The 27926-nt window shown below is 39.8% G+C and overlaps 1 protein-coding gene across 1 annotated transcript in view; it reads left to right on the top strand.

Annotated features, from left to right (window-relative positions):
- Positions 1-237: 237 nt before the first annotated feature.
- PGR (progesterone receptor) overlaps positions 238-27926 on the top strand; it is a 92853-nt gene continuing 65164 nt past the window's right edge. The window contains exons 1-2 of the mRNA XM_045371127.3: positions 238-2633; positions 3897-4048. Coding sequence (XP_045227062.2) covers positions 988-2633; positions 3897-4048 — 1798 coding nt within the window. The 5' untranslated portion in view covers positions 238-987. The remainder of the gene's footprint in view (positions 2634-3896; positions 4049-27926) is intronic.

The following is a 27926-nucleotide window of genomic DNA, read 5'->3' as shown; positions in this document are numbered from 1 at the left end:
TCTGATAGAATCTATTCGTTTTTCCAATTAGATAGGGCATAATTCTTAATTTGCAAAACAAAATGGAATATGCTTATGAGGTTCCATCCCAAAGAACCTGCTATTGAGAGTAGCATTCAGAATAACGGGTGGAAATGCCAATTCCAGAGTTTCAGATCCTACCCCTAATTGGGGTAGGGAGGGGCTTTGGGCGGGGCCTCCCTAGAGGAGGAGGCGTTGTTAGAAAGCTGTCTGGCCAGTCCACAGCTGTCACTAATCGGGGTAAGCCTTGTTGTATTTGCGCGTGTGGGTGGCATTCTCAATGCGAACTAGCTTCACTTGTCATTTGAGTGAAATCTACAACCCGAGGCGGCTAGTGCTCCCGCACTGCTGGGAACTGAGATCTTCGGGGATGACTGTCGCCCGAGGTAGGGAGCCAGCAGAGGCACGACCCTTCCTGGGAATGGGCTGTACTGAGAGGTCCGACTAGCCCCAGGGTTTTAGTGAGAGGGGCAGTGGAACTCAGCGAGGGATTGAGAGCTTCACAGCATGCACGAGTTTGATGCCAGAGAAAAAGTCGGGAGATAAAGGAGTCGCGTGTCCCTGAATTGCCGTCGCAGCCGCAGTCACTCAAGTGCCGGACTTGTGAGTACTCTGCGTCTCCAGTCCTCGGATAGAAGTCAGAGAACTCTCTTGCAGAACTCTCCGAGTTAGGAGACCAGATCCCTACAATAACTACTTTTTCTTGCGCTCCCCACTTGCCGCTCTCTGGGACAAACGACAGCCACCGTTCCCCTGACAACAGGATGGAGGCCAAGGGCAGGAGCTGACCAGCGCCGCCCTCCCGCGCCCCCGCCCCTGACCCAGGAGGTGGAGATCCCTCCGGTCCAGCCACATTCAACACCTACTTTCTCCTCCCTCTGCCCCTATATTCCCGAAACCCCCTCCTCCTTCCCTTTTCCCTCCTCCCTGGAGACGGGGGAGGAGAAAAGGAGAGTCCAGGTCGTCATGACTGAGCTGAAGGCAAAGAGTCCCCGGGCTCCCCACGTGGCGGGCGGCCCGCCCTCCCCCGAGGTCGAATCTCCACTGCTGTGTCGCCCAGCCGCAGGCCCGTTCCAAGGGAGCCAGACCTCGGACACCTTGCCTGAAGTTTCGGCCATACCTATCTCCCTGGACGGGCTACTCTTCCCTCGGCCCTGCCAGGGACAGGACCCCCTAGACGAAAAGACGCAGGACCAACAGTCGCTGTCTGACGTGGAGGGCGCATATTCCAGAGCTGAAGCTACAAGGGGTACTGGAGGCAGCAGTTCTAGACCCCCAGAAAAGGACAGCGGACTGCTGGACAGTGTCTTGGACACTCTGTTGGCGCCCTCAGGTCCCGGGCAGAGCCAACCCAGCCCTCCCGCCTCCGAGGTCACCAGCTCTTGGTGCCTGTTTGGCCCCGAACTTCCTGAAGATCCACCGGCTGCCCCTGCCACCCCTGCCACCCAGAGGGTGTTGTCTCCGCTCATGAGCCGGTCCGGGGGCAAGGCTGGAGACAGCTCCGAGACGGCAGCTGCCCATAAGGTGCTGCCCCGGGGCCTGTCACCATCCCGGCAGCTGCTGCTCCCGGCCTCTGGGAGCCCTCATTGGTCCGGGGCCCCAGTGAAGCCGTCTCCGCTGCCCACTGCGGTGGAGGTTGAGGAGGAGGATGGCTCCGAGTCCGAGGACTCTGCGGGTCCGCTTCTGAAGGGCAAACCTCGGGCTCTGGGTGGCGCGGCGGCTGGAGGAGGAGCCGCGGCTGTCCCGCCGGGGGCGGCCGCAGGAGGCGTCGCTCTGGTTCCCAAGGAAGATTCCCGCTTCTCAGCGCCCAGGGTCGCCCTGGTGGAGCAGGACGCGCCCATGGCGCCCGGGCGCTCCCCGCTGGCCACCACGACGATGGATTTCACCCACGTGCCCATCCTGCCTCTCAATCACGCCTTATTGGCAGCCCGCACTCGGCAGCTGCTGGAAGAGGAGAGCTACGACGGTGGCGCCGGGGCCGCTAGCGCCTTTGCCCCGCCGCGGAGTTCACCCTCTGCCTCATCCACTCCGGTCGCTGTCGGCGACTTCCCCGACTGCGCGTACCCGCCCGACGCCGATCCCAAGGACGACGCGTACCCTCTCTATGGCGACTTCCAGCCGCCCGCTCTAAAGATCAAGGAGGAGGAGGAAGGCGCGGAGGTCTCCGCGCGCTCCCCGCGTTCCTACCTGGTGGCCGGTGCCAACCCCGCCGCCTTTCCGGATTTCCCGCTGGGGCCACCGCCCCCGCTGCCGCCGCGAGCGCCCCCATCCAGACCCGGGGAAGCGGCAGTGACGGCCGCACCAGCCGGTGCCTCAGTGTCATCCGCGTCCTCCTTGGGGTCGACCCTGGAGTGCATCCTGTACAAAGCGGAGGGCGCGCCGCCCCAGCAGGGCCCGTTCGCGCCGCCGCCCTGCAAGGCGCCGGGCGCGGGCGGCTGCCTGCTCCCGCGGGATGGCCTGCCCTCCACCTCCGCCTCTGCCGCCACCGCCGGGGCGGCCCCCGCGCTCTACCCTGCACTCGGCCTCAACGGGCTCCCGCAGCTCGGCTACCAGGCCGCCGTGCTCAAGGAGGGCCTGCAGCAGGTCTACCCGCCCTATCTCAACTACCTGAGGTGAGGGCCCGGGGCGGGGCGCGCCCAGCGCGTCCGGGAGTAGCGGTTCCGCTGGCGGCAGCCGCCAACCCTCAGCCCCAGCCCCGGCGCACCGCTGCGCTCCCCCGGGCGGCCGGAGGGGGTGGGCAGCGGGACACAGCACAGGGGCAGTTGCCTCCCTTCTTCTTCCCTCCTCTCCTCACTCTTGGGGACACGAAGGTGGGCGCAGAATATACTATTTTGGGGTCGTGCCTGCCTGAAAGCTATTTTTTTGTTTTTTGTTTTTTTAAACTTTCCGAATCTTCCAGATTCCGAAGCAGAACCAACCCTGATTTAAAACGTGCAGCGTCACACTAGGTCCGCTGTAGCCCAGCCGGGCAGAAAGTGCGCGGCGAGTTGGGGGCTTTATGAAATGCTTCTTGCTTAGAAGAAGGACGTTTACCAGGAGTGCCTGTCTTGGAGAGGAGTTAAGGCACCGTTGCCCCGGGAGGGGTGGGACTTGAGAGGTGGCCGGCCAGAACCGAAAGCTGCACCATCTTAGGGATTTGAACACTTTAATGGCTTTTCTTAAGAATCTCAAGATTAAAGTTAAGTTCACGTGGGAGATGTTTAAACTGTGGATTTAAACACCTATCACTGCATTGCACCGTTTTCTAATTATTGCTTGCAATTCACTACAACTTTTTTTTTTCATGCAGGTTTAAAAAACACTAATTTGCATACTGAAGTAATGGAATGTAAAAAAAAGAATGCTCTGTTTGGAATCTTATGTTGTGAATAGGCAAAACAGTGTCAGTGTATTGGACAATACTTTAAAATGACAAACATATACTTGTTTAAGTAAGCAATGATTACAGGGTTGTGTTTTAGAAACTCAAAACCAAAACATTGCAAAGTACCATCGAACTTTTAAAGCCAAATCATATTTGTTTTGACCCAGCATACACACAGGAAGGACATAACATTTCATTTGTCAAAGACTAAATCGTTTCTATATAAAGAGTTTTGTGGAAAGATTTCTTTTTAACTGACTTTAGCTTTCCAGAACATAATATTATACAGTAATAATTGTTCTTTTATATTGGTGCTACTGATGAATGGCTGATATTGAATCCAGTTACAGGTAGTCTATTACCAAGTTTAGTTTGCATGTCTTTCAAGTGTATATATACAGTTCTGTTTTTAAAATCTCCTTTCACCATGTCAATTCTGGTTTAAGAAACCTTTAGTATTAGATAGTGGTGCACTTAAAAATAAATGGAGTACTTTGTTTTGCATTTCAAGGCCGGATTCAGAAGCCAGCCAGAGCCCACAATACAGCTTCGAGTCATTACCTCAGAAGATTTGTTTAATCTGTGGGGATGAAGCATCAGGCTGTCATTATGGTGTCCTTACCTGTGGGAGCTGTAAGGTCTTCTTTAAAAGGGCAATGGAAGGTAGGCTCCTTTCCCCTGATCCTTTATTATTGCTTTAATTGTAAATGGAGATCATCTGTTATTGTATAGATTTCAATTATTCCTTGTTTCTTCTAAGAAATGGTGATATTTCCATATAATTTAAAATATATGATGACATTTAAACAATATGTTTTTATTTATGATACTCAAGATTGAATGTGGTTGGGTATTATAATAGCATACTCTTTGACTACACTTTCAGTATTAGACATAAGTCTTAAAAATCTTGAGGAAAGTGCTTCTATTGTTCCTTAACTGCTTAGCTTTCAGGAAACAGCTTCGTTCTAATAGTACTTTTATATATCTATTATGTAGCTATATATGTACGCAGTACTTTAAAATTTTGATTAAAAGAAAAATGGTAGTTGACACATATGTACCTGTATGCGTATACATATTTGCCTATACATACACGAACATATATCACAACATATATATGATGCAGTTAGTTTTCTACATGATACTGTCTTTTGACTACATGAATATTTATGTAATATTTACAAAATACTAATGCTAAACAAATTTTTAAATTCTCTTTTTGTTCAGTATATTTTTGTAAGTGTATAAGGACAGCATTAAACAGTTTAAAACAAAAAATCTGGCCATCACAGTAACACAATCTCTAAAGAAGTATTTTGCTTTAAGTAAAACTTTCATGTTTTTAAACTCATTGAACTTACATGCTTAATGATTTCAGCTTTACTTGCATAGTGTGTTTCAGACTTTTTCAAAGTAAATATTTTTAAATTTATTTCTACCTGAACTCTAAGCAGCCAAACATCTTTACAGTTGAAGATAAAAATACATTGAAAGAGTTCACATTTTAATACTAGCAATAAATGTGTTGTATAAGTATGTAAAATGGAGCTTAGGGTTCCCTCTGGAGTGCTGAGATCACACCTAGACAAGGAACCAAAGATCTGAATGTTGGCTTTTTGTCTCCTGTTCTGAGGTTGTTTATTTGTTTGTTTGTTTGAAAATCGCTCTGCTTACAAGCAGAAAAGCAGGGAATGGGAAATTTCACTTTAAGGGAGCTTTCAAAGGAGTTCTTCATAACAAATGTTTGTTTTGTATATTTTTAGAACATGATTTTTTTGTTTGTTTGTTTACAAAAGATGAATGTATTTTACTGATGTTGAACATATTCAGCTTCAGGGGGTTTGATTGCCTTTTAAACTAATTGAGGCAGTGTTAAAAGTGGTACTTGAGAAAATAGGGCAACTGAGAGTGGCTCTTACCCATTGACATAATTTATTTACAGTTACAGATGGAAGTTCTTTGTGTGAAAAAGTCAGTTTTCCAATGGGTAATTGGAGTTACCATTTTTATCTGACTTCGATTCTGGTTTCTTAAGCATTCCCTTCTACATTAATGTGATTTCCTCTAAAGTCTCCTAAGGATAGTATAATTTTATAAGTGAATGACTCCCTTAGAATCCCCTGAAGACCAATTTTTCCTACCCCAGCTCCTTCTTTTTAAAGATAAGCAAATCTCAAAGACATAAATATGAGTTTCCGAAGGTCACAAAACTAGTTAGTAGCTGATTGTTAGTAAACATAGGTTAAATATTTTTAAATTGCAGTTCTTGTAAATCAGAGATGATATGCAAAAGTAGATATATAAACTCTGTTTGATTCACAGAAGTTATTTCATAAAGTGCGTATGTAGAGCAAAGAGCACCCTAACTCAAATACGAATGCTTTCTCATCATTTTGTTAGAATAGCATCCAAAACTGTGAGGAAGTCTTTCCAAATGTAATCTTAGAAAGCATTTGTTGGACTCTGGCTGTTGGCGTGGTCCTATAGTCTAGAGTAGTAGAAGTGAAGCACCTTTATTTAGCAATAATTACAAAGAATTACTTAAGATTTGATGCAGATAAATCATTCATGAAACTAGAACAAGATTGTGAACTATATTAGTAAATTCCTTCATTCAGCAATTTATGCTAGAGATACCCTTGTCCCTGACTTCACTTTTCTCTGCCTTGAGATAAAATGAGGATAACAGTGGCTATTTCTTAGGGTTGCTATAAAGATTAAATGAACTGATGCTTGTAAAGTATGTAAAAGGCCTGACATATTATTAGTTTCCATTGGCATTTCTACTTTCAAGGAGCTTGTAATACAGTTAGGGAAATAACATATGCACATAAAACATCTAAATAAAGATTCTCAGTAAATGCCCAAGTAAGCAATTGTGTAATGTATATGAGATCTTTGTGGTTTGTGAGTTTTTGTATTTGGACAGAGCGAGGTGGTCATGGGCTGGAATATGTATATTCTTGAATGATGAAGAAGGCTTCATGGAAGATATGAACATTTGATTAGTAAAGGACAGATAAGATCTCTAGGCATCGAGGAGAACTTTAAGTGTATATAGTCAAAGAAGAGTGAAGAAATTAAGATTACGCTGACTAAGCGTTGAATGTTCACATTAGGAAATTGAGAGAGTTAAAGGTTGGGAAACTAGGTTGCTAGTGTTTGGGTGAATTTGGAGAATTGGAAATTTAAGGCAAGAGAATAAAGAGAAGGTTCCAGGAGTTTTCAGGAATGAGAAAGATAAGTAGAAGGACTTATACCAGGTTCAAAATCTTCAACAAAGCAATGCTGCGTGATGAGCTGGTTCACGGTGGTGCTATGTGTGGTTGCCAATATGGCCAGAAGTTTCAAGTCAACAGGCAACAATATGGATACTAATGTTGCCAAGATGATAATGAAAATGATGGCATTATAAAGTGCTTTCTCTGTGCCAGTGACTATTTCAGTGCTTTGCAGGTCTTAACTTATCTAATTGTTATAATGTTGATATTATTATTATTACTGCCACTTTACAAATGAAGAAACTAAGGTCTGTAGATGTTAAGCTGTCTTAATACACTTAGGAAATGGTAAAGTCAGGATTCAAATCCAGGTGTTATGAATCCAGAATCCCTGCCCTCCACCACTATGCTTCCTTTCTCATAATAGGAAATGCAGTCAAACAAAAAACAATAGAGGGTTCGAAGAAAAGATGTGAGCCAAGTGATGAAACATCTAGGAAGGTAAAAGTGAATCCTAAAGGAGAATGCAAGAGCAGGGGTAATGAGAAGTGTGTGGTATAAAACGATGGATCATATTAACTTCACATTTAAGGCAGCAATAAGAAGACATAAGCAAGAGCCAACAGTTTCTTCACCTCCTTCCCATGTTAGGGGTGGGAGGTGATAGAGCCTATAAAGTCATTCTGGATGACTGGGTTTCCCTTGATATGAGACAGAAGAGAGAAGAGATAAAGAAATAAGATACCACTCAGGAAATGGGAGAAAGGAGTTGGGAAAGATGATTTCTTTTAAGCTAACTGAACTGTTTAAAATATAGTATTGGTCAAAAACCAGTTGGTTGGATAGACCATTGCATTCCTTTACCAAGACTTATAGGTTTGGAGTGAACCAGGAAATGGTCAGGAATTGACTTAATGCCTTCTAAGGAGAGGAAGTAATAATGACCTGCCAGTCCTGCAAATGCAGACTACTAACCTGATGTGATGAAGGAAAGGACAGTTTCTCAATGGCTTATCTTTGCCAGTACACAGTAACCAGCCCAGTGCTAGGAATATACTAGGCATCCAGTAAATAACAGCTACATGATCCAGTCATCATAACTGATAATGCCACACTTTTATTCTTTGGATGCTTTACTCAGTGACTGCATTTGTTGTGAATACGTTTGATGTGATATGATAAAACACATGTTATAATACAGTTGAAATGTATTACATAGAAGACACTAAGCTAAGTAGGTATTGATGGATTTTCAATTGTATTGCAATATTATCCTTATTCTTTTATTCATATATTAATTGTTCATGAAGTAATTACCGTAATTACATTAGTTCATGTATGTATTGAGTACCTGCCATGCGCCAGGTACTATGGTAGGTGCTGGTGAAACCGCAGTAAAACAAGAGAGACCTTGCTGGCTATTGACTAAAGTTTATAGTGTAGTGGTGGAGAGAGAAATCTTACGGATTTGTGTACACATGACTAATTGCACGTGTGGTAAGTGATTTGTTTATGCAATGTTTGGACAACTAGAGAATTGACCCCTCTGTCAGATAATGGGGAAAGTTTTTCAGACCTAGACATCACAATAAATAGACTACAGAGGAAACTAGACAGAAATGAAATATTTTTATGAATAAAGTGTTTCTTTCAAAAGTTGAGTATACTTGGTGTCATAGGATAGTAATGAAAACTGGTTTGGTAGCATAGTTCTCCTTGATACAGCATCAGAAAGAGAAATATTGAACATCCAATTTTTCATTAGCAACTTCTGTGATTTATTTGTTCTATATTTAGAGATCTGTAATGCTTTCTCCATCTTTTGTAGTGCACAGATTATCCAGCAATCTCTTCCACTGTAATCTATTTGAATAATATTTGGACTCTGAGAAGGTATTTTGCCAATAATCTTACTTAAATTCAATTACTCTCCAATAGAGTTTACTCTATAATAGCTTTCACATTACCCTAAAAATAAATATGTAGTAATTCACTAGACTTTATTTCAAAACTCTATATCCAATTTCTTTTCAAGCTGAGGTCTCTCAGTTTAATATTTAGCATGGATAATGATAGACTGGTTTTACACACCATTTTACATTATGGTTCATTGAAATAAGCCTCTACTGTACTGAAAAAGAAATGGTCAGAAAGATAGCATTTGGTATCATCTGTTCATATGTGGTTATTTAGATCTCCCAAATTATTAATACTCTTTTAACATGTACCTTAATACCACTACTAGAGCCAGAGGAGAAGCAGTAGTATTAGCCATGCATGCTAGTGCTAATAACTGCTCCTGTTCTGGCCACTGAATCATTGTACTTTAATTACTCAAGTAACACAACAGTCCGTCTCCTTTAAACAATGAAAATGTTACCAATAAGGCTTAAGTCCTCTTTGATCAATACCTCTAATCTGTTCCCTTGCCTACCATCTACCTCAGTTTTTCACGTGTGTGTGTGTGTGTGGAATATGTTCTCTGGGGTGTGTTAATATATAAATGTTATATATCATAATTTATGCATCATTCATGTTATTTTGATACAAAAATGACTTGAAGCTCTATTGTTCATATATGTAGTTCTAACCTGTGTTTTTTAACCACTACTTAATACTTCATAATATGAAAATCGTTATATTTAGGAATTACTACACTATTACTTGAGTAAACCCTTTTTGTACTTTTCTCCTTTGGTACATGTCTTCTCTTTCCAGAATATATTGAAGTATTTTGATACAGTTCTGGATGAACTAGATGACAGTTTTCTACCTGCTGCTAAGATGATTTGATTCACTAATTTATTCACTTCAGATACATGTATCGATACATTTAAAAGTTGCTTGTGCTGGGACTGAAGATGAAAATGTATACAGACCCTGTCTTTGACATGCACAAAACCAAGAAGAAGAAAACAATACAAACCCGTGGTACAACTAGTGAACATGAGAATACCTTGATATAAGTTATGCCAGAGCCGTGGCTGACACACCGTAGTATTCAGTTAGACACATGGAGAAGGATGGCAGTTTAGTCTACTATCATATCTTGATGTTGTGCAAGAGGCTTATTCATTTAATAGTCACTTAACTAGCCTTGACTATAACCCAGGCACTGTTTTAACTGCTTCACTGGATTAGCTCAATTAATCTTTGTAAGAGTCCTGTGAGATGGAGGTTCTGTTGGTATCTATATTTTACAGATGGGTATAAAGAGAGGTTTCTACTATTCAGGAGGCCTGACTCTAACTTCTGTGCTGTTTCCCTGGACTATTCTGTATTTGAGCAAATATTAATTATTTTATGCTTTTTCAGATAAATACATGGTCTCTTATAGGAGACTGGTTTTCAAATTGTGCTCCTTAACTCAGTCAAGTTCCTTCTTCTGCTTAGAACAGCTCTGTACTTCTTTATTTGGTTTATATTTCCACTTGAGATTTTTATTGGGACAAAGGATTCTCAGCCAACCTTTTTTTTAAAAAAAACAAAACAAAACAAAAAAAAACACTCCTTTATAACAGGAAACCCTTAGATCTCAGTCAAGTGTTGCATTATTCGAGTGACTCCTAAGACTTTTTTGGCTCTATTTGCTGGTATCTTTTTGGCATTTGTGCAAAGATAGGATGACCATTTGTGATCAAGATTTAAAGTCCAACTATTCACTATTCTAACAGAATATCCACATTACCAGCTGAAGATCACATCTGAGTTATAGAGCTTTTGCTTTTGTCAGCAAAAAACCAAAGTAACTCCAGGGAATCTTTTATCAGTCACTTCTTTAAAGGATTGATTGAAATAACTGGTACTTAAGACAGACACTCAAAAATAGGCACACTAATCATTTACACAAGTGATTTCCAACCACTAGGATGTGGACTGATAGCACAGCCAGTCCATGGTCCAATACGGGTCCATGGCCAGTTAGGGAGTGGGCCACACAGGAGGTGAGCAGTGGGCAAGTGAGAATTACAGACTGAGCTCCACCACCTGTCACATCAGCAGCAGCCTTAGATTCTCGTAAGAGTGAGAACCCTATTGTGAATTGTGCATGCCGGGGATCTAGGTTGCGCACTTCTTATGAGAATCTAATACCTGATGATCTGTGGTAGAACAGTTTCATCGAGAAACCATCCCACACCATCCATGAAAAAATTGTCTTCCACAAAACTGGTCCCTGGTACCAAAAAGGTTGAGGACTGCTGGTTTACACCTTGGCTTTTAAACTTCATTGTCATTTAAGAACATCAGAAAGTCACATACTCTATATATCTTCCCTATCTACCTAATTTGAGGATGGGCTGATGAACACAATATCCTTCCTGTGGCTAGACAGCCCTCATATAATTAACTATATAATGCATACTTCGTATAGCTTATCATCAAGACATTTTTTTCTCCTCTGATGAGATGTTATGCTTTCTAATAAGTGATATGTAAATAGCCTATTGGGTTTTCCTTTTAATTTTAACTCCTACAAAACAAGTAAATTTTAATGCTCAATTTTTAAAAACTAACAGGTTTTGGGCTTTGTTTTTAACTGCTACTACAGCATTTTGTGTTATGTACTTTAGATGACATTTTAAGGAATCATAACTTTTTTCTTAAAGCATAGTATTTACTAGTAATCATTATTTCTTTAGAAAAAAATGCAAATACTTTTCATGCTATTTACTCTCCTATGACCAAGTGATTGATTTATGAGATTCAATACACATGTCGTGAGTATGAACTGTGAGCTCAAAACAATGCTGTAGCATTTGTAGGAAATATAAAAATTAAAGGGTAAAAGCAATGGTTATTTATTGAGTGTTTACTAAACTCAGGTACTCTTCTAATGTCTTTTTGTGTACTAACTCATTTAACCCTTGCAACATTCCTATGAGACAGGTTCTATTTTCCTCATTTTACAGATGAGGTTCGTTCAGTTCGTCAACAGTAGAGCAGAACTCCCCTCCTGGAGCCAATGTTCTTAACTTTCACTGGATATTCCTTTGCAGCAAAAGATACAGTCTTTGATTTCAAGGAGCCTGCAATGTGTGTGTGGAAGTGAGTGATTAACAGACAACACTGCAATTTAGTGTTTGATTAAATTGTGTGTTGCAGACTTAGGGTGCTATAAGTGAACTAGAGAGGAAGGTACCAAGAGTTGTCATTACTGATTGCCTATATGTAATAGAAACCATGCTAAATGCTTTATATTTAATATTTCTATTCTTCACAACAATCCTAAAAAGTAGAATTTACCATTTCCACTTCATATGTAAGCAAAGACTCGGAAGTTAATTAACTTACCCCAAATAATAGTAGTACCGGCAGAGATTTGTCTTCAGTAGTTAGAAAAGGTAGTTTGTTGAGCTAGAAAGATTTATTCAAAGCCTTTAAAAATAGAGATGGTAATTAAGAAACATTTATTTTTTGATAGTTTTTTAAATATAATAATATTGTGACTCCTGGCTTATTATACACAAGAAAAATTTCATGTCGGTCAACAACTTAATTGTTTTAATTTAAAGAAAGGAAACCTGAAAGTATGGAAAGATGATGGAGGTATGTATTTATAATCTTGGGATGGAAAAACTTTCTAAATTTGATATAAAATCCAGAATTCAAAAACAAATTTGCTCAATTTGCTATATAATCTCAAAAATTCATGAAGTCAAAAGACAACAACAAATTAGGAAACTAACGTGTATGTAAGTCAAAAGGAAATTATTACCTATATACAAAATATTTTTCCAAATCAAGAAAAAGACAACAGGAAGAAAAATGAACAAAAAATATGGAGACAGTTCACAAAATACAGCCCATAGTAGTATGAAAAAGGCTCAACTCACTAATAAGCACTACTGATTAAAATAATAATGGGAATTTCAGCAATTCAATTACTGGAATAATAATGAATAACAATGACCATTGGAGAATCTGAAGATAGTTTGGTATTGTCAATTAAAATACGCATTACTTTGGACCAGCAATTCTACTTCTAGAAACTCACCCTTACAGAACTCTAGAATACCTTTAGATGGATGTTTATTGCAGTATTACATTATTTGTAATACTGAGAAACTGAACACAGTCCAAATGTCTGTTAAAAAGAGATTAGCAAATTGTAGTATACCCTTGCAATGAAGAGTGAATTAGCTGTCTAAATATTCACATTTAATGTTTCACATCTATATCACAGATGTGAAAAAGCTCTAAAATATTTGATTTTATGAAAAAGCAAGGAACAATATCATTCTGGGTAAAAATTGTACCCATTTGATCTTACTAGCCATAGAGAGCTATCTAAAGAAAATAACTGCTTACTGTCAGGACAATGAGAGACTTCCAATTTCTGAGACATTGTTTTGTTTTATTTTATTTTTGTTGTTATTTTTTGTTTTTTGAGATGGAATCTAGCTCTGTTGCCCAGACTGGAGTGCAGTGGTTTGATCTCAGCTCACTGCAACCTGTGCCTCCCTGGTTCAAGTGATTCTTCTGCCTCAGCCTCCTGAGTAGCTGGGATTACAGGCACCCACCACCACACCCAGCTAATTTTTTTTTTTATTTTAGTAGAGATGGGGTTTCACCATGTTGGCCAGGCTGGTCTCAAACTCCTGACCTCAGGTGATCCGCCCACCTCGGCCTCCCAAAGTGTTGGGATTACAGGCATGAGCCACCGCACCCAGCTTCATTCTTTAAGCAAGTATTTACTGAAGGGGCTGCGATTACAGATTAACTTGGTGCCTGACTTTCCTCCACACTGGCCCCACCTAGTCTCAGCTAGCCTCTCCTGCCCTAATGCTGTCTCGTGACCGTATGCACCACTTTTCACTTTCAGGTACCCTAGAATGTTGAAAGAGACTAACAAAGAATGAAACTTGAAGAATGTTGAAGCAAAAGCTTGAGGTTACTCTATGTCATGAATTAAGGAATACTTCCTGACTAGATGGAGCCAAGAATGGACACAGGCCCACAATTCCTCACACACAATCTCAATATTCAAAAAGGACTGCAAACAAAAATTTTGTTGTAGTCACTTGTCAACAATACCTAACCTGACGTGAATTTGTTTGGCTGCAAAATCTGATCTGAAATCACATGAGGATATCTTGTAGTCTCTGTAAATATTCATACATTTTGCTGCATAAATATAATGTTTTATTAAGTGTTATTCTATTTCATCTTTCTAAAATACAAACAGTTGTGAATTTTGAAACACATCTGGCCCAAAACATTTCAGCTAAGAGATTTTGGACATGTATTCAGAAATGATTTCTAGACTAGATTGCTAGTGGTGCCTGCTGGCTTTTTACTGTGTACCAGCCCTGAACATTTTTATAGACAATTCTTATCATTTATTCTTATCTTTTTTTTTTTTTTTTGAGACAGATTCCCACTCTGTTGCCCAGGCTGAAGTGCAGTGGCACAATCTCAGCTCACTGCACTGCCTCCTGGATTCAAATGATTCTCCTGCCTCAGCCTCCCAAGTAGCTGAGATTACAGGCATATACCACCATGCACACTAATTTTTGTATTTTTAGTAGAGACGGGGTTTCACCATGTTGGCCAGGTTGCTCTTGAACTCCTGACCTGAAGCGATCCTCCCACCTCAGCGTTCCAAAGTGCTGGGATTACAGGCGTGAGCAACGGCGTCCAGACTATTCTTATCATTTTTAATAAATTCTTACTACCATGCTGGGTTCTGCAGGGAGCTATAAAAGATAAATAAGCCATATTACCTAACTTCATATAGTTTTCATTCAATCATGGAGTTTATCCCATATGCAAGTATAATATAGGTAATATATAAACCAAATGTGTTTTTGATTTCAAGGGGAAAAAGATCATATTTAACTAGAGAGACCAAAATATGTTTTTATGGAAAGGGGAGCATGCTAGATGGGCTGCTGAGAATGCATGAAATTTTTGATAGCGATAATTATAATGGCTTTTATAAACAAAAACTACAGACTGAGCAGAAGGACAATTTGGCTAAAGCAGGGAACATGATCAGAATCCCTTATGATAATATATAATTTATTTGTGTTTTTTTCTAGATAATCCATTTCATGAGCTTTTGAAAGAGATCAGTGACCCCTTTCCCCTACCCCTAAAAAAGTTAGCTTACCACTGCTTTAAAGGAATGGTGAAGATTATTATAAAATAGAAGGTCAAAAAAAATGTGGACTGACACAATGGAGTGTTTACAGTTAATTGAGTAAATAGTGAGAAGCCCCTAAATATTTTTGGGCAATGTAGTGGCCTATTTTAATATTTAGGAAAATTAGTATGTCAGCAGTATGTTGGAAAGATTAACGTCAGAAAGGTAAGGGACAAGGAAAACTGTCTGGGGATGGTGCGCTAAGGACCTGAGCCAGGGTTGTGGAGAGAGGAATGGGTTCAATGGGTAGACCAGAACCAATTGAGAACGGTAATGAAAGCGACACAAGAGAATTGTGGGGATGGGGGAAGTCACCTTCAGAAATAGGAAGTACATGATCATTTTACTCAGTAAAAGAGTGATGTTGAAAGTAGTATTTAGGGAGGATTATCCTCAAAGCACCATGCAGAATGTATTTGAACAGAGATTAGAGAGCTTGAAGTCAGAGAGAACAGCTAGGGAACTGATAATACGGATTCTGAGAAGTAGTTTAATTTCAAATTGTTTGTATTATATTCTACATAATATCCTCAGCAGGATATTGAAATAATATAATTTTTTGTGCGCAAAATAACTTCTGAGAATTGAGATGTTCTGGTTTGTCACTTCATTTAGCCATCTGTTTATTTATTAACTCATACCAAAAATAATGCCTTTTTGTGCCTGGATTTCTGTTAAATATTGAGACTCAAAAATGGATAAGCCAAATTCATAACTTAGGAGAAAGGCATGAAAACACATTATTGAAATGCAGTCTGGTAATATCTATGAGAGGTGTGAGCTGATAATTGTGGAAGAATAGGACAGGGAGAGCTAACCCTGGTGTTTAAATGCTGGTGTATGGAAGGGGAAAGTCTGAATCCTGACTAAGCGTTATGAAAAATACTAAATTTTAAAAATTATTGTAATTTCAAAGTTTGTGACAGCTTTTTTGTAATTAACAGTGGAGACCACAATGATTTATCTTTTGTGAAACAGAGCACTTCAATGAGTGTTTCTTTGTGCAAAGGCCCATCCAGAGGCCACTTTGGATTGGGGGGAGGGGGATGAAAGTATGAAGAACCGAACCTCTCTATGTACTATTTTAATAGAAATTAGGGAATTGTAGGCTAGCAGCTGGGGCAAGGAGTAGGAAATAGAAAGGGCCTAGCAACTGAGTAGGAAGCAAGGGCTCAAGGAGAGTGGATGCCTGTGAGAATTTCCCTATTGCAGGTAACAATCCATAAATTCCTAGGCTGGTAGTGCCTGATAGCAAACTTGGAATTGTTTACTATCTCATGTTTTAATTACCTCCAGCTACCTCCCAAACCTTAAGTAAATTTTTGCTGTTTACATTTTCCTTTATAAAAGGATATGTATTTCAGATTGCAGACCTTTCCTATGATGACAAGTGTCTCAGTAGTATGATACTTAGAATATATACAGGCCGGGCGTAGTGGCTTACTCCTGTAATCCCAGCACTCTGGAAGGCCGAGGTGGGCAGATCATGAGGTCAGTAGATCAAGACCATCCTGGCTAACATGGTGAAACCCCGTCTCTACTAAAAATACAAAAAAAAATAAATAAATAAATAACTGGGTATGGTGGCGGGTGCCTGTAGTCCCAGCTACTCAGGAGGCTGAGGCAAGAGAATGGCGTGAACCCAGGAGATGGAGCTTGCAGTGAGCAGAGATCACGCCACTGCACTCCAGCCTGGGAGACAGAGCGAGACTCTGTCTTTAAAAAAAAAAAAAAAAAAAAAAAAAAAAAAAAAAAAAAAGGTATTTAGCAGAAGGTACAGATAATCTGCCCCCTTCAAGTTAAAGATAATGTTCATGATAGAAAAAAGGAGTTCTGCCCACCTCAGCCTTCCAGAGTGCTGGGATTACAGGAGTGAGCCACCACACCCGGCCTGTATATCTTCTAAGTATCATACTACTGAGACACTTGTCATCATAGGAAAGGTCTGCAATCTGAAATACATATCCTTTTATAAAGGAAAATGTAAACAGCAAAAATTTACTTAAGGTTTGGGAGGTAGCTGGAGGTAATTAAAACATGAGATAGTAAACAATTCCAAGTTTGCTATCAGGCACTACCAGCCTAGGGATTTATGGATTGTTACCTGCAATAGGGAGATTATCACAGGCATCCACTCTTTTGAAAGACACCTGTGGTTTGTAGATAGCATTTTGAAAACAAGTCTTTGGGGATGATTCCACTGTTATTTGATTGTATTGTGAAGATATTATAAGAGATCAAAATTTTATAGTTACATGCATAAACACTTTGAAACAAGATTTTCTAACTTGTTAAAAAATCTTCCACAGAATTTCAGTGGTTAGGTTCTGAACACATTTCATAATAATAGTGACATTATTGAACACATATGTCAGGAACTTGGCTAAATGTATTATATTAAACACAAAGATTTTAAATCACTTGCACAGATAAATAGTAAATAAAATGGTAGAGCTGAGATTGGAACCCACAGAACCTTCTCTCCTATTTGTTACATTATCTCTTATTCATTATCTAGTGTCTCTTTGTCCTAAGTATTTGTAATGAAACTTGATTGACATAAGGAAGAGTAGATACTTGCTAGCTGAATTTCGGGGGTAAAAGAAACTTTTCATAACTGGTATGTGGAATTGAAAATGAATATTATGATTACATAATCTGCCCTGCCGACAGTCCCCTCATTCTCTGTGGTTTCTGGATGGCTCTCTTCCACCTTCTCTTCTCAGCCTGCCAGCACTCCCCTGTCCTCACTTTCAGCTAACAACTTTGCTTCCTAATTATCGGAAAAAAAACTTCATGAAATTACTACCACCATCTGTATGGACAGAAGTGGCATCTGAACTATAATACCATTTTTCTTCTGTTACCAGAGATCTGCAGTTCTCAAGTCCAGCCCTCTCTCCTTGACCACTAGATCCAAATTACTCCTGCTGACTCAAGGACAGGCTCTACCAATTCTCCCCCAACCCTTAAATCATTTTCCCCCTTCTCTACTGGATCATTCCTGTCAGCCTACAAATATGCTCTTTCTTTTCCCATCTTAAAATACAAACAAAATACTTATGTTGATTTCACTTACTCTTCAGCCACCAATCATTTTTCTTCTTCTTTTATAGCAAAACTCTTCTAACACATTTTCTTCCCCCATTCACTCTTAAACCTAACCCAGTTACTTACCTCTGTCACTTTACCAAAACTTATCTTGTCAAGGTTACCATGTTGTTAAGTCTTATGGGCAATTTTCAGTCCCATGTTACTTGACTTACTGGTAGCATTTGACAAATGATCATTCCACCTTCCTGGAAATACTTTATTCGCTTGGTTTTCAGGACACGACACGACCCTCTCTTGATTTTCCTCACTGGCTCCCATTCAAACTGTTCTTCTCCTTTAGCTTTTAATATGAGAGGGTCCAGCGCTCAGTATTTGCTCCTCCTTCCTTCTGTTTATATACTTACTTCCTTGGTTATCTAATCCAATCTCAAAACTGTGGATAAATCACCCATAATCCAATCACTCCCAAATTTCTATCTCCAGCCCAGACCTTTCCCCTGAACTCCAGACTTGCGTGTCTAATTGCCTACCTAATATCTTTATAGTATGAGTACTGAATTCTCAAACCAACACATCCCAGAATTGGCTCCTGATGTACTTTGGATTTTGTCTGGTAAGCCAGTGTTCTTTTGGTCTTCAAGCTGTCTGCCTCAGAATCAGGTGGGTACTGGTTTGAGATGATTTCTGTGCCTCGCCCCAGGTAAGCCAAATCAAAATATCTAAGAAAGGGACCCAGAAATGGCATTTCAGATAGCTGTTTGGCTGTTTCTTAAAGTTCTACTTGGCTCAGAGGGGAGCCAGATACAAAGCTGAGAGGTGACATGGTTGGCTTTTTTTTTTTTTTTTTTTTTTTTTGAGAAAGTTAACTCTAGAAGCAATGGGGAATAGAGGCAGAAGGTCATGCCAGGAAGATCAGACCTAAGATTATTTAAAATACTCTTTGATCGAGATCTGGTGACTGTCAGTCTTTTGCTGAGAAAACACTACTTTTTAATTCCCTAAAGCAGTGAAGCTGAAATATAGAAGGCAGGTAGGCTGTGGCCCCTACCAAGAATGCTCCCTTCTCTAGGAAGAATTCTAAAAACTGTGAGAGGCTAGGGAGGGAGGTTGGAGACTTCCACCTTTTGTGTCCTTACTATGTACCAGGCACTATAGTAGACACATTGTATGTATTTGTTATAGGCATACCTTGGAGATATCGCAGGTTCTTTCCAGACAACTACAATAAAGCAAATATGACAATAAGGCAAGTCACACAAATTTTTTGCTTTCCCAGTATCTAAAAGTTGTGTTTGCACTATACTGTAGTCTGTTAAGTGTGCAATATCATTATGTCTAAATAAACAATGTACATACCCTGATTGAAAATGCTTTATTGCTAAAATTGCTAATGATTATGTGAGCCTTAAGCAGGTTGTAATCTTTTTGCTGGTAGAGGGTCTTGCCTTGATGTGAATGGTCATTGACTTATCAAGGTAGCGATTGCTGGAGGTTGGGGTGACTGTGGCAATTTCTAAATGAGACAACAGTGAAGTTTACCATATCCATAGACTGTTCCTTTCATAAAAGATCTCTCTGTCGTATGAAATGCTGTGTTTTACCCACAGTAGAACTTCTTTGAAAATTGGAGTCAGTTTTCTCAAAACCTGCTGCTGCATTATCAACTAAGTTTATATAATATCCTAAATCCTAAATCTTTTGTTGTCCTTTCAACAGTGTTCACAGCATCTTCACCAGGAGCAGATTGAATCTCAAGAAACCACTTTCTTTGCTCATCCATGAGACAAAACCCCTCATGCATTCAAATTTTTTGAGATTTTAGCAATTCAGTCACATCGTTGGGCTCCACTTCTAATTCCAGTTCTTTTGCTATTCCTACCACATATGCAGTTACTTCCTCCCTGAAGCCTTGAATCCCTCAAAGTCATCTATAAGGGTTTGAATAAACTTCTTCCAAACTGCTGCTAATGCTGATGCTTTGACTTTCTCCCATGAACCACAAATGGTCTTAATGACATCTACAATGATGAACACTTTCTAAAAGGTTTTCAATGTACTTTGCCCAGATTCATCAGAGGAATCACAATCTATGGCAGCGATAGCCTAATAAAATGAGTTTCTTAAATCATAAGGCTTGCAAGTCAGAATTACTCAGTGATCCATGGGCTGCAGAATGGATGTTGTGTTAGCAGGCTTGAATACATTAACTTTCTTACGCATTTCCATCAGCGCTCATGGGATTTTTTTTTTTTTTTTTTCCTAAGCAGTAGGTCTCAACAGTGGGCTTAAAGTAGTTAGTGGACCATGCTGTAAATAGATGTGCTGTCACTCAGGCTTTGCTGTTCCATTTCCAGAACACAGGCAGAGTAGATTTACCATAATTCTTAAGGGCCTTAGGAATTTCAGAATGATAAATGAGGACTGGCTTTACCTTCAAATGACCAGCTTCATTAGCCCCTAACAAGAGAGTCAGCCTTTCCTTTGAAGCTTTGAAGCCAGGCATTGACTTCTGCTATCTAGCTCTGAAAGCTCTTAATGGCATCTTTTTTTTCCAAGAGAAGGCTGTTTTATCTACATTGAATATCTGTTGTTTAGTGTAGCTACCTTCATCCGTGATCTTAGCTAGATCTTTTGGATAATTTGCTGCAGCTTCTACATCAGCACTTGCTGCTTCACCTTGCACTTTTATGTTATGGGAATAGCTTCTTTCCTTAAACCTCACAATCCAGCTTCTGCTACTTTCAAACTTTTCTTTTACAGCTTTCATCCCTCTCTCACCCTTCATAGAATTGAAGAGCATTATGGCCTTGCTCTGGATTAGGTTTGGCTTAAGGGAATGTTGTGGCTGGTGTGATCCTCTATCCAGACCACTAAGCATTTCTCCATATCAGCCATAAGGCTTTTTTTGTTTTGTTTTTTACTTTCTTATCATTCATATGTTCACTGGAGTAGCACTTTTTAACTTCCTTCAAGAACTTTTCCTTTGCATTTACAACTTGGTTAACTGGTGCAAGAGGCCTAGCTTTTGGCCTATCTTGGCTTTCAACATTCCTCCTTCATGAAGCTTAATCTTTCTAGCTTTTAATTTAAGGTGAGACATATGCAACCCTTCCTTTCACTTGAACATTTAGAGGCCATTGTAGGGTTGTTAACTGGCCTGATTTCAATATTGTGACACAGGGAATAGGAAATCATGAAGAAAGTGACAAGGACAGACTGGCCAATTGGTGGAGCAGTCCGAACACACACATTTATCAGTTAAGTTTATTGTCTTATATGGGCAAGGTTTGTGACACCCAAAAACAATTACAGTAATAACATCAAAGATCTCTGTTCATAGATCACCATAACAGAGATGATAATGAAAAAGTTTGAAATATTTTGAGAATTACCAAAATGTACGGCTGGGCGCGGTGGCTCAAGCCTGTAATCCCAGCACTTTGGGAGGCCGAGACGGGTGGATCACGAGGTCAGGAGATCGAGACCATCCTGGTGAACACAGTGAAACCCCGTCTCTACTAAAACTACAAAAAAACTAGCCGGGCGAGGTGGCGGGCGCCTGTAGTCCCAGCTACTCGGGAGGCTGAGGCAGGAGAATGGCGTGAACCCGGGAGGCGGAGCTTGCAGTGAGCTGAGATCCGGCCACTGCACTCCAGCCTGGGCGACAGAGCGAGACTCCGTCTCAAAAAAAAAAAAAAAAAAAAGAGAGAATTACCAAAATGTGACAGAGACAGAAAGTGAACATGTGCTGTTGGAAAAATGATGCCCATAGTCTTGCTGGATGCAGGGCTGCCACAAACCCTGAATTTGTAAAACATACAATATTTGTGAAGTACAATTAAGCAAAGCACAATAAGATACTATATGCTTGTATCTCCCTTAATTTTCAGCTAAGAGCTGTTTGAGAAGTTACTACCATCTCCTTTTTTCAGATATAAGAATTAAAACAAGGAAGGAAGTTAACTTTCCTAAAGATACCCCGGCAGTTAGTAATGGAGCTGGTAACCAAACCCAGTTTTGGCAGACTCCAAAAATTAAACCGCTTTCACTAAAGCACACCACTGGGGACTGTGAAGTACGAGATGATACTAGCAATTGATTGAAAGATGTATTGAAAATACTTAAAAATCTTATTGTAGTCAAAACTTTTAAAAATATTTTTTACTTAAAAAATTTATTATTATTTAGAGACAGACTAGGGTGCAGTGGCATGATCATAGCTCACTGCAGCCTTGAACTCCTGGACTCAAGTGATACTCCCACCTCAACCTCCAGATATTTTTTTAAAGACAGGGCCTTGCTTTGTTGCAGGCTGATCTGGAACTCCGGGCCTCAAGCAGTCATCCCAACTCAGCCTCCCAAAGTACTGGGGTTACAGCAGGCATGAACCACCTTGCCTAGGCTCAATTTTTTTTTTTTTTTTTTTTTTTTTGTATGGAGTCTCACTCTGTCGCCCAGGAGTGTAATCGCACAATCTCTACTCACTGCAACCTCCGCCTCCCAGGTTCAAGTGATTCTTCTGCTTCAGCCTCCAGAGTAGCTGGGATTACAAGCACCCACCACCAAGCCTAGCTAATTTTTTCATTTTCAGTAGAGACAGGGTTTCACTGTGTCGGCCAGGTTGTCTCAAACTCCTGACCTCAAGTGATCTGCCCGTCTCAGCCTCCCAAAGTGCTGGGATTACAGGCGTGAGCCACTGTGCCCGGCCGGCTCAAATCTTACATATTTGGGTGCCTAGACTTAAATAACATTTAGGAAAGTGTTAATTAATTATCCATATAGTTCTACTTTTCCCCTTTTTTCTTTCTTTTTTTTTTCTTTTTACAAAGCCATTTTCAAGTGAGACAGGAGATTCTGGAAAATTATCACAGAATCTTAAGTCACTTGATGTACCTAAACAGAGTTTGAAGAAATAATGAAGCTGAACATTGATAAATTTAGGATCTCTATAATCAGGAAGAAAAAAATAAACTACATAGATATGAGGGAAGGAATTAACCATTTGCATGTATGTAACTGTTATAATCCTGCATCAGAGTAGCACAAGGACGTAAACAACTGTGTTGACAAATAGTTTTGTAATTCTTTAATGTTTTTTATGTAGCTGTCTTAAACTCCTTTCTCAATGGTATGTGAGGTCAAATGATTGTGGTTTCTTTTTTTTAATTTTGCATGTAATGTGTAGTTCCTTACATTCTCTAAATGCTTACTGGCTAGCTAACTATGTTATTATTGATGTCAGTTATAACTAAATACTTCATACAATTTCATATTTTATAAGTTAGAAGATATGTGAATAATTAAGAAATTTGGAAGAGCTCCAGAGAGACTGTTTTATTTAGAAAGAGAGGAGCAGAACAGCTTCAGGAAAGGTAGATGAAAAGCTGATTCATGGTCAGAAATAATTCAGTTTAAGAGAATTGAAGGGAAGAAAAAAGAACATATTATTTAGAAAGATGACATGAAGGACTTAATTTTTTTTTTTTTAACTTATACTTTAAGTTGTAGGGTACATGTACAGAATTTGCAGTTTTGTTACATAGATATACACGTGCCACGGTGGTTTGCTGCACCCATCAACCCGTCACCTAATTAGGCATTTCTCCTAATGCTATCTCTCCCCTAGCCCCCCATCCCCTGACAGGCCCAGGTACGTAATGTTCCTCTCCCTGTGTCCATGTGTTCTCATTGCTCAACTACCACTTATGAGTGAGACCATGCGGTGTTTGGTTTTCTGTTCTTGTGTTAGCTTGCTGACAATGGTTTCCAGCTTCATCCATGTCCCTGCAAAGAACGTGAACTCATTCTTTATATGGCGGCATAGTACTCCATGGTGTATATGTGCCACATTTGTTTAATCCATTCTATCATTAATGGACATTTGGCTTGCTTCCAAGTCTTTGCTATTGTGAATAGGGCTGCAGTAAACATATGTGTGCATGTGTCTTTATAGTAGAATGATTTATAATCCTTTGGGTATATACCCAGTAATGGGATTGCTGGGTCAAATGGTAATTCTAGTTCTAGATCCTTGAGGAATCGCCACGCTGTCTTCCACAATGGTTGCACTAATTTACACTCCCACCAACAGTGTAAAAGCTTTCCTATTTCTCCACATCCTCTTCAGCATCTCTTGTTCCCTGAATTTTTAATGGTTGCCATTCTAACTGCTATGAGGTGGTATCTTATTGTGATTTTGATTTGTATTTCTCTAATGATTAGTGATGATGAGCATTTTTTCATATCTGTTGGCTGCATAAATGTCTTTTTTTTAGAATGTCTGTTCATATCCTTTGCCCACTTTATGAGGTTGTTTTTTCCTTGTAAATTTAAGTTCCTTTTAGATTCTAGATATTAGCCCTTTGTCAGATGGATAGATTGCAAAAATTTTCTCCCATTCTGTAGGTTGCCTGTTCCCTCTGATGACAGTTTCTTTTGCTGTGCAGAAGCTCTTTAGTTTTATTAGATCCGATTTGTCAATTTTGGCTTTTGTTGCCATTGCATTTTGTGTTTTGTACGTGAAGTTTCTGCCCATGCCTATCTCGTAAATGGTGTTGCCTAGGTTTTCTTCTAGGATTTTTATGGTTTGCAGTTTTACATTTAAGACTTTAATTAAGCTTGAGTTAATTTTTGTATCAGGTGTTAGGAAGGGGTCCAGTTTCACTTTTCTGCTTATGGCTAGCCAGTTTTCCCAACACCATTTATTAAATAGGGAATCCTTTCCCCATTGCTTGTTTGTGTCAAGTTTGTCGAAGATCAGATGGTTGTAGATGTGTGGTGTTATTTCTGAGGCCTCTTTTCTGTTCCATTGGTCTGTATATCCGTTTTGGTACTAGTGCCATGTTGTTTTGGTTACTATAGCCTTGTAGTATAGTTTGAAGTCAGGTAGTGGTATGCCTCCAGTTTTGTTCTTTTTCTTAGGATTGTCTTGGCTACGTGGGCTCTTTTTTGGTTCCATATGAAGTTTAAAGTAGCTTTTTCCAATTCTGTGAAGAAAGTCAATAGTAGCTTGATGGGGGTAACACTGAATGTATAAATTACTTTGGGCAGTATGACCATTTTCACAATATTGATTCTTCCTATCCATGAGCATGGAATGTTTTTCCATTTGTTTGTGTCCTCTCTGATTTTCTTGAGCAGTGGTTTGTAGTTCTCCTTGAAGAGGTCCATGAAAGACTTAATTTCTTTAAAAACAAAAAAAATGAATATGCCACCAAACAAGACTCTATAAACCACTTGGCTCTGCCTTCAGAAGATATCCAGAACCTGACCTCTTTTCCCCACCTCCACTGACCACTTTGGTTCAAGCCACTCTTATTCCCCTTTGGATGTATTGCAGTGGTCTAGATTCCAGAGGTTGAGAGTCTGCCCTCAACTTAGGAGCCATTGTGATACTGTTAAAATATAAGTCAGATCATGTTAGCCCTCTGCTCCAATGTCTCCAGTGGTACCATATATTTTAGATAAAAATCAAAATTCTTACAGTGGCCTTCAAGACCCTACAGCATCTGCACTCTGTTGCACTCTGATTGTACTGTCTACTACTCTTCTCCCTGGCTTAGCCAGCTCTAGCCTTACTCACATCCTCAAACAATCCGTCATCTCTTAGCATCTTAGCAATTTCTTCTTTCCTCTCTAATTCCTTTTCCCAACACTCCCCACTCCTCCAACCCATTCCAGCTTCCAGCTTCCATGAATATTCTGAAACATAACAAACTTTGGTGACTGCCAGTGTCTCACTTAACACGTTCCCCCACTAGAGTGTTGTCAAGTTGTCTCATTTAACACCAGTAACATTTAATATCAGTAATAGGCAGATTCAATCTTAGGGAAAATATGCCTAAAATTTATTTGCTGAAAAAAAAGAAAAGAAAAATTTGGATAATAATCTCTTTGAATTATTACAAACACAACAGTATCTGTAAAACAAGACTGAGTGTCATAAGGAAACAACCGGATTAGAGAAAAGCATAGCTGGATGAGATAAGAAACTACTGCAGTATGATCCAAAATGCAATAACAGTTAAAATCCATATTGGTGGTCATAAAGAGCAGGAAATAACACCAATTATGTAGAATTCACATTTAAGGAGTTACTTCAGAATGAAGGGAAATTGGTAAACTGGTGAAAATTACATTCTATGATTTATTGTTTTTATTATGTACCAGTCATTGTGATAACATTTCATCTAATTTAGCTCACTTAATCCATATAACAACATTATAAAATATTTATTTCTATAATATATGTGGGAAAACTAAGAGTTTGATTAAATAATTTTATCATGCTGCAGAGAGTGACAGAACTGAATTTGAATGAAAGTCTAGGAAAGGCCTTATCACTATGCTGTTGGACAACAGATATGATGAATAGAGAGCACATATGCAACCCATAAATATTCAGTGATTCTGAAAAAGAAACTAAAAAACAAGGCAAGCAAAAATATTAATTGATTATAGAAAATTACTCTTTCTTATGTGTCTTTTTTACGAGATCATTCCTACATTGTGTCATCAGCGCAATGTTGGCACATGGTAGATATTCAAGAAATATTTATTTATTGAACTGTCGTAATTACTATTTATTAAGCATTTATTCTGTGTCTGTCATGGTGCTATAGATTTTATATACATTATTTACCCTCAAAGCAACTTTTAAACTGTTATTTTATAGATGAGGATAATGTAGCACCAAGAAGTTAAGTGATCTGTTCAAGGTTATATTTTTAATAATAGGTGGTAGAACACAGATAACAGAAGTAAGTGGGCAGTTAAATAAAAATTTTACTTTTTAGATCAAAAAGACTCACTGCATCCCAGGTAAATATAATTTTAAAAAGCTAAAACTTTGCATATATTGGTAATTTTTCATATGAAGAAAAAACACCCTATATGCATTTAAGTAGGATTAATAAAACTGGTTAACTACTAAGACATAAAAATTGCGTTGACATTAGATTTCCTCCTTGAGTACTAAATGCTTGGATTGGCAAAAATTCCATCAGGTTGAGTTGCTATTCTTGGGTGAAGATAACATATATTCTTATATATGTAAGAGGTCAGGAATATGCCCAGTCAATACCAAAGTACTTGTTTGTCTGATGGTTGGACTAATTTGGGATTCCTGTAGTGTCCTGTAGTTCAGGGTGAAGTTTAGTAACATGCTGGGGTAAGAGACAGGAGCTGCTATTCTCCGCCCTGCTGCCCACCAGTGTGCTGTATCCCTCCCCAGGATCGCCCTTAAGGTCTCAGATGCTCACACCTGGTGTTCAGTGCCCAGTGGTCTGTTCTCTAGCCAGCATATTCTGTGTCGTCTTAGATTCTAGTCCAAAGACTATTTAGATCTGCTGTATCCTTGAGAATTTCCATGCACTTTATTATTTCTTCTACGGCAGGGATCTCCAACCTAGAACAAGCCTATGACTTGTGGGCCATACCAGACTGATTTTCATTGTTTCATTCCTTGAACTATTGAACATACATTATTATTTCTCCTGCCATTTTACTCACCTGCTACTCACCTCCTGCTGTGAATCAGGCCACACAGCAGGCGGTGAGCAGCAGGTGAGTGAGCATTACTGCCTGAGCTGTACCTCTCATCAGACCAGTGGCAGCATTCGATTCTCATAGCAGCGCAGGCCATATTGCAAACTGCGCATGCCAGGGATCTAGGTTGCGCTCCTTATGAGAATTTAACTAATGCCTGATAATCTGAAGTGGAACACTTTCATCCTGAAATCACTGCTTCCCCCAACCACCCCTCCTCCACTGCCCCCGGTCAGTGGAAAATTCATCTTTCATGAAACCTGTCCCTGATGCAAAAAAGGCTGGGGACTGATGTTCTAGGGAAAATTACATGTTTATGTATCTACTTTGTTACAAGGTTACTTGAAATAAACCAGTTAAATGCTTAGTATTTTGGTCTCTAATATGCTCAATAAGATTTTCCTTCTCTCCCTCCCCCCACACCTTTTTCTTTCACTTTTATCAAAAATCCTTGGATCTTCATGAAGATATTTTAAAACTTACTGGTTTGTTATTGTCCAGCTGTCTTTCACACTCTGCTAGATAGTCACTCTTCATTCCACTTTACATGACCATCCCCTGATTACTACTG

Source organism: Macaca fascicularis, chromosome 14 (assembly GCF_037993035.2).
Source record: "Macaca fascicularis isolate 582-1 chromosome 14, T2T-MFA8v1.1".
Taxonomy (NCBI): Eukaryota; Metazoa; Chordata; class Mammalia; order Primates; family Cercopithecidae; genus Macaca; species Macaca fascicularis.
The sequence above is the reverse complement of the archived record's forward strand: the minus strand, read 5'-3'. Positions and strand labels throughout refer to the sequence as shown.